This window comes from Physeter macrocephalus, chromosome 21, assembly GCF_002837175.3.
Source record: "Physeter macrocephalus isolate SW-GA chromosome 21, ASM283717v5, whole genome shotgun sequence".
Taxonomy (NCBI): domain Eukaryota; kingdom Metazoa; phylum Chordata; class Mammalia; order Artiodactyla; family Physeteridae; genus Physeter; species Physeter macrocephalus.
In genome coordinates, this window is record NC_041234.1 from 121,142,194 (window position 1) to 121,152,979 (window position 10,786).

At 51.8% G+C, this 10,786-nt stretch overlaps 1 protein-coding gene across 1 annotated transcript; it reads left to right on the forward strand.

Annotated features, from left to right (window-relative positions):
* Positions 1-5,685: 5,685 nt before the first annotated feature.
* On the forward strand, positions 5,686-7,872 carry LOC114484743 (EKC/KEOPS complex subunit LAGE3-like). The gene is made up of 3 exons (XM_028482957.2): positions 5,686-6,495; positions 6,868-6,993; positions 7,180-7,872. The coding sequence occupies exons 1-3, from the start codon at positions 6,227-6,229 to the stop codon at positions 7,316-7,318; spliced, it is 534 nt and encodes a 177-aa protein (XP_028338758.2). The 5' UTR covers positions 5,686-6,226; the 3' UTR covers positions 7,319-7,872.
* Positions 7,873-10,786: the final 2,914 nt, after the last annotated feature.

The window sequence follows — 10,786 nt, forward strand, 5'->3', positions numbered from 1 at the left end:
ATGTATAGTATCATGTCATCTGCAAACAGTGACAGCTTTACTTCTTCTTTTCCTTTTTGGATTCCTTTTATTTCTTTTTCTTCTCTGGTTGCTGTAGCTAAAACTTCCAAAACTATGTTGAGTAATAGTGGCGAGAGTGTACATCCTTGTCTTGTTCCTGATCTTAGAGGAAATGGTTTCAGTTTTTCACCTTTGAGAACGATGTTGGCTGTGGGTTTGTCATATATGGACTTTATTATGTTGAGGTAAGTTCCCTCTATGCTGACTTTCTGGAGGGTTTTTTATCATAAATGGGTGTTGCATTTTGTCGAAAGCTTAAAAAGCTGATTTTAAAATTTTATTTTCAAAGGTGTTCTCCAAACACTTCGTGATGTGGGTGTTTTTATAAGTTGTAGTAAAATACACATAAGGTTTACCATCTTAACCATTTATAAGTGTACAGTTCAGGGGCATGAAGCACCTGCACAACGTTGTGCAGCCATCCCCACCATGCATCCCCGGGCCTTTTTCATTCTCCCAAACTGCAGCTCTCTGCCCGTTAGACACTGACCCCGTCTCTCACCCTCTCAGTCCTCATCTCTCTCCTGTGTCAGCAGCGTGGGACATGCGAAGAGCAGCTCAGCCGGCCATTAGGTAAAGGGGTAAAAACAGGCTTTGTTTGGTAACTACCGACAGCAGGGGAAGGTGCTGAGCACCCTTCTGATGGGCACAGAGGTGCTGGCGATTTGAAGGGAGAGTGAGGTGGGGGCAGCGAGCAGGGGCTCAAGTGAAAACCCACGCGGGGTGGGTCAGTGTCAGTGCGGTGAGGTCAGCGGCGTCCACCCCGGGAGTCAGTTCTGGAAGTTAGGATTCCATCCCGCGCAGACACGGGCAGGCCGAGGCCCTGTCCTTCCTGAGGATTCCGTTTCAGAGGAATGGCTCTCAGGTCCCCGAGAAAGACTCCTGGGTTGTCTCAAAGGGACAGAGGAAGGATTCACATGTTGGGAGCCCTCTTAGGAAAGGCTCTGAGGATGGTGGGGGCTAGGTCACGTGTTGGCTGGAACACACAGTACATTCTTTTGCCAGCCCTCTCTTCTCAGACAGGAACTCGAAAGGGGGCTGGGCCGGCCCAGGGTCGTGACCTTAGGCTGCAAGAAGCCAGACAGTGTTTGCCATCCCTGAGTGCCAGGGGTTGAATGGAATGTTCCTGCCAAGAGTTCTTGTAGTTCTCGACGTCACCCTCTTCCCCTTCCTCACCTGTGTCTTTAGGCCTTTGTCCCTGCGGGGAATATGCCATTTTCCAAATCTTTGCATGGCTGGTTTCTCTTTTGTTGTTCAGCTTGAAGTTGAAACATCACCTCCTTCATCTATAGTCTCCACCCTAAATCCATTGCCCTGTTTGAATTCCCCATCTGTTCTGGTTTGTTTTCCATCTCCCTCCACTAGAGGGCAGAATCCCCCGGAACAGTGTGCATAATAGAAGGCGTGAGCTTGCCTTGAAGCCCCATCAGGACCCTTCTGTCCATATTTTTGCAGACATCACCCCATCCCGATAAATGGTACTTGACAGAAATGTGTATTAATGTGCTAGAGATGATCACGCAGAAAACCTCTTTTAGGGGGCATGTGACTTAACTTGGGGGGGGGCCTCTTATAAGCATCTGTATTTTTTATAGATATTTTTCTGGAACACGAATGGGTAGATCATGTTGGCCATGTACAGGCAGGAACACAGACCCTGGGGTCACCTGGACAAGTCACAGCTCTGCCCCTTATTTAATCTCTCTGAGCTGTAGTTTCCCCATTTGTAAAAAGGGCAGAATGCTGTCTGGTTACTTCAGAGTTACTAATGAGATGAGGCATGCAACACATCTAGAGTAGTGCCCAACCAAAGGTAGAAGGCAAGGGACTTCCCTGGTGGTGCAGTGGTTGAGAATCCACCCGCCAATGCAGGGGACGCGGGTTCGAGCCCTGGTCCGGGAGGATCCCACATGCCGCGGAGCGCCTGGGCCCATGAGCCACAACGACTGAGCCTGCGCTCTAGAGCCCGCAAGCCACAACTACTGAGCCCACGAGCCACAACTACTGAAGCCCGCGCGCCTAGAGCCTGTGCTCCGCAACAAGAAAAGCCACCGCAATGAGAAGCCTGCGCACCGCAACTAGAGAAAGCCCGCACGCAGCAACGAAGACCCAACGCAGCCAACAAAACAAAACAACAACAAACAAACCAAAGGTAGAAAGGAAAACCGTGAAAGCAATTCCAGTTCAGGCCATGACAAAAAACTGGATTTTCCTTTAGATTATAACTATTGTGAATGTAAGTTTAAATTTTAAGGAAAGTCACCTGGCAGCTGCTAGGCTGCAGGAGCTGGGGGAATTGGGAAATGACTGCTAGTGGGTACAGGGATGGTAAGAAGATTCTGAAATTGGTTGTGGTGATGGTTGCAAAAATCTATGAATATACTAAAACCCGCTTGACTGTGCACTTCAGACGGCTGGATTGTATGGTGTGTGAGTTTATCTCAATAAAGCTGTTATAAAAAATGCTGTCCAAGAGCCCTGTAAGCTCCTTTGAAAATGCAAGTGAAGATACAGCAAACATTTACACCTTTCCCAAAGCTCTGTTTGACAGATAACCATTGGACAGGTGGTGCCATGTGCACTAACCACAGGGCGGAAGAGAACAGGGGACTGTCTGCCTTGGTCTCATGATGCAGGTGACCCTACTCTGTCCTTTCCCTAGAGGCTGATTTCTCTAGAGTCATTCAGAGGTGAACCCCCCACAGAGGGGGGTGTGCATGTCGGGGTTGGGCAGGCAGCAGCTGACGCTACCACATCCTTGGTGGAGCAGAGCGCAGGGCAAGTGTGGTAGGTCCTGGCAGGTCTGGAGGCAGGGAGACCCAGGGATGGAACCGGTCTGTGAATTCCACTGGTTCCATTGGTTCTGAGCATTGTGGGTCTGGGGGCGAGGTGGGGACTGATTTCTCAGAACCACATGGATGAATGTCTGCTGCCAACAGACAGGTTGGAAGTCCAAGATCAAGGTACCAGCAGATGTGGTGTCTGGTGAGGGCCCACTTGTGCTTTGTGGACAGCCATCTTCTCACTGTGTCCTCACATGGCAGAAGGGGCGACTGAGCTCTTTGGGGTCTCTTTTGTAAGGGCACTAATCCCATTCATGAGGGCTCCACCCTCATGACCTAAATCATCTCCCAAAGGCCCCACTTTGCAGGTTAGGATTTCAACACATGAATTTTGAGGGGACACAAACATTCAGTCTATGGCATAATTCAACCCATAATAGTACCATTAGATGCCAAGCAAAAGCAATCAATTCGGGCTTCCCTGGTGGCGCAGTGGTTGAGCGTCCGCCTGCCGATGCAGGGGACACGGGTTCGTGCCCCGGTCCGGGAGGATCCCACATGCCGCGGAGCGGCTGGGCCCGTGAGCCATGGCTGCTGGGCCTGTGCGTCTGGAGCCTGTGCTCCACAACGGGAGAGGCCGCGACAGTGAGAGGCCCACGTACCACAAAAAAAAAAAAAAAAAAAAAAAAAAAAAAAAAAAAAAAAGCAATCAATTCTTTTCTGGAGAATGCCATCCTAGGCTCCAAAGAATCCCCACAAAAAAACTTCTTAAGGACAATGAGCAGTACACAGTTCAAAAACAACCAAGCTTAAAAGATTTTCCACAGCAAAGAAAACTATCAACAAAACAAAAAGGCCACCTACTGAATGGAAGAAAATATTTGCAAATGATATGACCGATGATGGTTTTTTCAAAAAAATTTTATTGGACTGTAGTTTATTAACAATGTTGTGTTAGTTTCAGGTGTACAGCAAAGTGAATCAGTTATACATAAACATATATCCACTCATTTTAGATTCTTTTCCCATATAGGTCATTACAGAGTACTGAGTAGAGTTGCCTGTGCTTTACAGTAGGTCCTTACTAGTTATCTATTTCATACATAGTAATGTGTATCTGTCAATCCCGATCTCCCAGTTTATCCCTCCACCCCTGCCCCCGCTTACCCCCCTGCTAACCATAAGTTTGTTTTCTACATCTGTGACCCTATTTCTGTTTTGTGTATGAGTTCATTTGTACCATTTTTTAAAGATTCCACATATAAGTGATATCATATGATATTTGTCTTTCTGTGTCTGACTTACTTCACTTAGTATGACAATATCTAGGTCCATCCATGTTGCTACAAATGGCATTATTTCATCCTTTTTTATGGCTGAGTAATATTCCATTGTATATATATATCACATCTTCTTTATCCATTAACTGTTGATGGACGTTTGGGTTGCTTCCATGTCTTGGCTACTGTAAATAGTGCTGCTGTGAACACTGAGGTGCATGTATCTGCTCGAATTAGAGACGGAAGGGACACCCCCCCGGAGAAGGGTAAGACTTTGAATCGCTAGTGTTGGGGAGAGAGTGGGTGTGTTTTACCTGTTCGGAGGAGAGTTGCATCATGGGAGACAGGAGACTGATGTTGGCAATATTGTCTGAAAACCTACATGATGGACTAATACACGGAAAGCACTTGAAACAGCGTATGGAACGCAGGAAGTGCCAGCTATTACTACGGAGTCCAGTAGCCAGAGCGTGGACCCTGCTGGGTTCTGTGGCTTGGCCCCTCGCCATCTACTCCAACCTTCATCCGGTGAGCCCTGTTCGACGGCACAACTGTTCTTACATATGTCTCCCCAACCTGACAGGGAGCCCCTGAGGGAGGGATGTGTGCAGGCTCCCCGCTGGGTCCCCCAGGGCAGACAGGCAGGTGAGAGAGACAGACCGAGACGGTCAAAAACTGACTCAGAGCCAGAACCCAGAGAAACTGGGAGGGAGGGAAGGCGAGCCACGGATGCCCCCCACCCCAGGGAAGGGGCAGCCGCTGCCGGGGCCTCTCCCCCTCCACTCGGGAGGGAAGGCTGCCGGGCCTGGAGGCGCAGGGTGGGTTAGACTCTCCAGCCAGGGGGTGGGGATCAAGTGGCCCGGACTGAAGTCCCTGCCCCTCCTCGGGCTCTGGCCCTGCTCCAGTCTCCTCCCGTTGCAGCAGTGGTCGCTGGCAGACTCCCACACCCCCCCCAGGCAGTGCTGCCCCCAGCCCTGCCGTCACCCCGGCTGTACCTTTCCTGTTGACTTGACCCCCTTCCAGACACAGAAGTAGACCAGCACCCAGCAGGCCAGCAGACACAGGGTCACCTCCCAGTTGAGGGCCCCCGGAGCCTCCAGCCCCCCGGAGAGCCGCAAGACTTTGTTCCTGGGGGAGGGAAAGCCCATGAGGTCTGTGCCAGCAAAGGGCCAGGAGACGGGGGGAGGCCCTGGGGTGGTGCCCCCCGCCCGCACCCCCTCCGCCGCAGCCCTTGCGTCCAGCCGGTCTCCCCCATGCACCTGGCCGGCCCGGGCCAAGCCTGCAGCCTGGAGTCGCTGCAGTCTGTGTCCCCGGAGCCTTGGAGCCCCTGGCGGCCCGGCCCGGCCCCACGCCGTCCCCAGCGGGCCCAGCAGCAGTCCCCCGCTTCCCTCCCCAGGCGGGCAGGCACCGCCCGCTCCGCTTCCCTGGCCTCATCCCCCCAGGGCCGGGCCCCGACACACGAATGCGTGCACACGCACACACATGCAGACTTGAGCTACGTGTGGGAGACCAGAGGGCTGGCCGGGCCTGGCCCAGAGGTGCCCGACTCCCTTCCAGAGCTCGATGACAGGGACCTGCGCTCAGCAGGCTGGTCACATGTGAGGGTGGCCAGGCTGGCACTGACACAGACTTCGCAGTGCACGGGGCTCGCCTGGGGTTTGCAGGCTTGGCAGGGAAACAGTTACGTGCCCAAAGGCCTTAGGAGTTGGGGCGCGGGTCTGTTTGGACATGCGCACTGGGGAGCTCCAGCTACACTAAGGGGAGGAGCGTCACCTGGAGGCCTCATGGCTAAGCCGCCCACGGGGTGTCTGGGCCCGATGTAGGCCGGTTCGAGGGACGAGACCATGTGGGTGTCCGTTGGCGCAGGCTCATTGGGGTTACACAGCGCTCCGAGGTGTGGAGCTTCGTAAGGGGGGCGCCCGTTGGCTGGAGAGCCTGAGGCTCTGTCAGCGGGAACCAATCACGGGTCAGGAGGCATTCCCAGGGGTCTGTTTGCGCAGGCGCTCTGGGAATCACGAGTTGCAGGGGGCGCTAGGGGGCTGAGTTTTGCGAGGGAACGTCTTGTTCTTCCCCAGCTCGTAGGGAGGGTGGAAGCGGTTCTAGATGGAGTCTGACGCAGATGGAGGAGGAGACATGAGGGCGGCAGACGAAGGTGCAGGTGCCGCGGCCGATGTAGTGGAAGCAGCATGTGGTGGCCAGGGCGACCCCGGTGACCCGGTCAGTCCTGGCGACGCTGGCGACCCCGGCGTCGCAGGAGAGGCAGGTGGTGCAGCCGGTGACCTTGTGCAGATCCAGTGGTCACGCCACGCAGCAGGGCCACGTGGAGACGCAGCAGCCGGGGCCGGAGGTCCGGGTGAGCAGGAGCTACAGTGGTATCCTTTCGCAGGGGCCCCAGTGGGCCGGGCGGCCAGGGGCTGGGCTGGAGGTGGTGTCGGGGGAGGGGCTGCAGGCGGTTGGGCCTGAAGTGCAGAGTGAGGGAACTCTGGGCGGCTGGAGGGTATGGGCCAAGGGTGGTCTGGGCCGACGGGATGCTGGTGGGGAAACCAGCCTGAGGGAAACCAGAGGGTAGTGGTGATGTCCAGGGTGGCCTCAGTGTATAGGGTGGGAGGGTGTGGACGGCCTAAGGGGTGGTCTGAGCGGGAAGCCGGGGGGTGGGGGGGTGAAGGCGGGTCTCAGTGAGGAGGAAGCCTGATGCACAGGCGAAATCAGTAATGTGGATGGTGCCTTAACCATATCTCCACCAGCATCCTTACTGTGCTTTTCCCATCGCGCATGGATGCGCAGGTCGCCCACCAGTTGCTGACTGTATACTTTCCAGTCCCAGAGCCCATGCAGGAGGAGCTCAACGTGGAGGGCCGCGTCCTGGTCATGTCGGTTCTAGAGGGGGCTGGGGGGGGTGGGGTGGCAGGTGGCCAGAGCCAGGCTTAGCCCCGGTGGAGCTGTAATGGAGGGTTCAGCCTAAAGAAGTGTGCTGCTCTGGGATTGTCGGTGTCGGGGGACAGGGAGGGCCGCGCTCCTCCTCACGAACTTGAATTTGACTTTTCCCTCCCTTTTAGCCGATTGACTGCTGAAGACCTTGGCCACCTCCGAGCTTCCGTCACCTTCTGTCTGAGCCAGCTTTCCCAGGTGGTTCAGATCTTGCGGCGTCTTGTGCCCCCCTTTTATGCTCAGCCTCATCAGGCCACAGGGGGCTAACCGTAACTTATGTGTCCTGTCCTTGGTGCGCTTCCCTAGGGCATCGCTTTCTCCAGCGGTCGCCCCTTTGTTGTTGTGCCTTCGCGTTCGGCCCTTGGGCGCTCAGGGCCCACGTATCTTGTTTGGTGATTAAATGTTAACCGCGGAAAATAAACCTGAGCTGCTGTTCTGTGTCTGAGTTTAGTTTTAGCTTCTGCACCTCCTAATATTCTTGCATTTGTCTTCAGGTTGGAGGGGAGGACTGGGATCCAGCTATTCGAGTAGTACACGTAATTGAAGACAATGTCAAGAAGTAGAACAAAAAATTGTGTCCTGCCATTCAGTGTTAATTTTGGAATATTTTCTTAGTTGTCTAGTTACATTTGTATATTAACATATAACGGCAGAATGCTAAGTAGGAACTTGTGGCTTACTGACCTCGTTTCAGATCTGCAAAGAAAAGTGCTGGGGCAGTTGGTTAAGTGTTTGGGGTGAGGTAATTAGCTCCCTCTAAAACAGCTTGTATTCTGCAACCTTGCTAAACTCACTAGTTGATAGTAATAGCTCTTTTTAGAAATCCCATGGGCCTTTCTACATATACAATCATTTTGTCTGTAAATAAAGGCACATTTACTTCTTCCTTTCCAATCGATGCATTTTAACTGATTTCTGTCATAATGGTTTGGATTTTCCTGCTTCTTTGCATGCCCGGTAATTTTAGATTGGATGCTAGGCATTATAAGATTTCCCTTAGGTGCTGGATGTTTTTTCTAGTCCTAAACTTATTCTTGAGCTTTGTTCTGGGATCCTGTTAAGTTACTTGGAAACAGTTTGAACCTCTTGAGTCTTACTTTTTTAAGATTTGCTTTCTGGGACCAGAGCAGATCTCAGTGTAGGATTAATTTAACTAACTGAAATCTTCAGTGTTCGAGAAGGCTATAGTTAGAAACAAGGACTCTCATACACTATCAGAGTGGTGGTAAAATCTATCTGGTCATTTGATTGGCATTTCCTATTAAATATTAAGATATGCATATCCTTTGACCCACCTTTGGGTATCTATCACAGAAAAACTCTTGTGTATGTGAACAAGGCAGAATTGACCACGGTGTTAATTACAGCATCGTTTGTCATTGTGAAAAATTGGTAGAATGTACATCAACAGGGGAAACATTCAGTAAATCACGGTAAGTCCGTCCTGGTGGAGTAACATACGGCAGTCAGAGCAAAGTAGATAGCTGGGAAGTAATATGGAAAGAGATGAAAGCAAATTGCAGAATTCTGGGTATGGCATATTCCTGTTTTTCAATACATTGTGACCACATGACCATGTGGGGAAAGGCAGAGTCACCACCTGGAATGAGCCACCCCTGCTGTCAATGTCATCGCTGGGCATTAGGGAAGAAACCTTTCACTATTTAGATTTTAGATTTCCATGTTGTTTAAATATTTTCATAAGGAATTATTAGTTTTGAAATGTTTTTCCTTTGGAAAATAATAGTCTGCTCCATTTTTCCCCTTTACAACCACTTACTTACAAACTTTAATTCAGCAAAGGTGTGTGTGGGAGGATTAGGAAGAGGACAGCCCCCTGAAGTGGATGTGGAACCCCAGAGTCAGGGGATGGAAGCTGATGGGAGGGCCAGTAGCAGGGCACATGCTCTATTACGAGAAGAATCTTTCCTAGTCTTGCTTTTTAAAAAAAAAAACCATTAGAAATGGATTTTGAATTTGATGACAAGTCTGCACCACTGTAGAGGAAGTCTATGGGTTTTGTCACCCAGCATCCGTTTCCCTTCTCTTGGTACTGGTATCCTCATGTCACCCTAGAAAATCTCCCCTTTCCTTTTCTCTTGGCCATTATGGTTCTGATAGAGTTGACTTCACCCCTGATTCCAGGGGTGGGCATGTGGCTCAGGCCTGGCCAATCGGAGCACTGCTTTCCTCCGGCCGTGGTGATCCCATCCAACCAGTGACACTTTTGGGGCTGCAGGGGAGGCAGGCTGGCAATGGACAGAGGGGAAGCTAGAGCAAGAAGAAAGATCTCGGAGAACCGAGTCTCGGATCCAGCCGTGCCTGAAGACAGGAACTACCTCTGTACGTTTCAGTTACACAGACCCAGAAATTCTCCCTTTGGCTTAAGCCAATGTGGATATTTTTTTTTCTTTTTTTGCGGTACGCGGGCCTCTCACTGCTGTGGCCTCTCCCGTTGCGGAGCGCAGGCTCCGGACGCGCAGGCTCAGCGGCCACGGCTCACGGGCCCAGCCGCTCCGCGGCACGTGGGATCCTCCCGGACCGCGGCACGAACCCGCGTCCCCTGCATCGGCAGGCGGACTCTCAACCACTGCGCCACCAGGGAAGCCCCCAATGTGGATATTTTTGATTGTTTTTGTTCTACTCAGTTCCAAACCCTCCAATGGGCTGCCTCTCAGAGTTGAAAACAAAGCCTTACAGTGGCCTGAAAAGTCCTACGTGATCCAGTCTGTATCCTCTCTGGCTTCATCCCTTCCCCTTCCCCTTCCCCTTCCCCTTTCCCCTTGCCCATTTGAATCAAGCCACACAGGGTTCTTTGCCCTTTATAAAAAACGAGGCCCATTCATTCCTGCCTCAGGGCCCTTTGCACTGGCCTTTTCTTTTCTAGAACTCTTCATCCAGAGTTCACCTGGATTACTGAAATGTCACCCACTCAGCGCGGCTTTCCTGGCCACCCTATTTGAAATTGCCACAACTACTGAGCCTGCGCTCTAGAGCCTGTGAGCCCCAACTACTGAATCCCGCGTGCCTAGAGCCCGTGCTCCGCAACAAGAGAAGCCACCGCAATGAGAAGACTGCACACCACGATGAAAAGTAGCCCCCGCTCGCCGCAACTAGAGAAAGCCCGCGCGCAGCAATGCAGCGACGAAGACCCAACGCGGCCAAAAATAAATAAATAAATAAAATTAACAAAGAGAATATATTTTTAAAATATCCTGCTGGTCATCAGGAAGATAACAGCAATTCCAATTTTTTTTGGAAATGGGCGAAGGATATGAATAGGCTAGTTACAGAAAAGGAAACCCCCAAAGGTCGCAAGGATATAGTAGGAGTGGAGACGGGTACAGCCATAGCAGAGAGCAGCGTGGTGCGACTGAATCCAATGACGTCTGCCCATCCCTAGAGCCCAGCAATTCTGCTCCTGGGAACTTGCCACTGGTCCCCTTAATGGGCATGTATGAGGATGTCCATCGGGTATTTTTCGCAGAGGCGGGACTCAGAGCCCCCTAGACGTCCCACGGACCCTCCCCTTCTGCCCTTATTTCAGACCCTCAGGTGGCTCTGGTTAATTCATGAGTTTCCTCTTGTGATATGGACGACAGCAGAAGCCAACATGCTAGACCCTTGCTCAGTACATTCTCTGGGCTTTTCCCGCACATGTCCAACCAGTGTCCACGCCTACTCACTACCTACCCATGTGAGTCCGGTTCTGCACTGATGGTTTTTTTTTTTTTT

Coding starts and splice junctions, on each gene's coding strand:
- LOC114484743 (XM_028482957.2), top strand. CDS start 6,227: ATGGAGTCTGACGCAGATGGAGGAGGAGACATGAGGGCGGCAGACGAA. Junction 6,496..6,867: donor GGTGAGCAGGAGCTACAGTG/GTATCCTTTCGC, acceptor TATCTCCACCAG/CATCCTTACTGTGCTTTTCC. Junction 6,994..7,179: donor GAGGGCCGCGTCCTGGTCAT/GTCGGTTCTAGA, acceptor CCTCCCTTTTAG/CCGATTGACTGCTGAAGACC.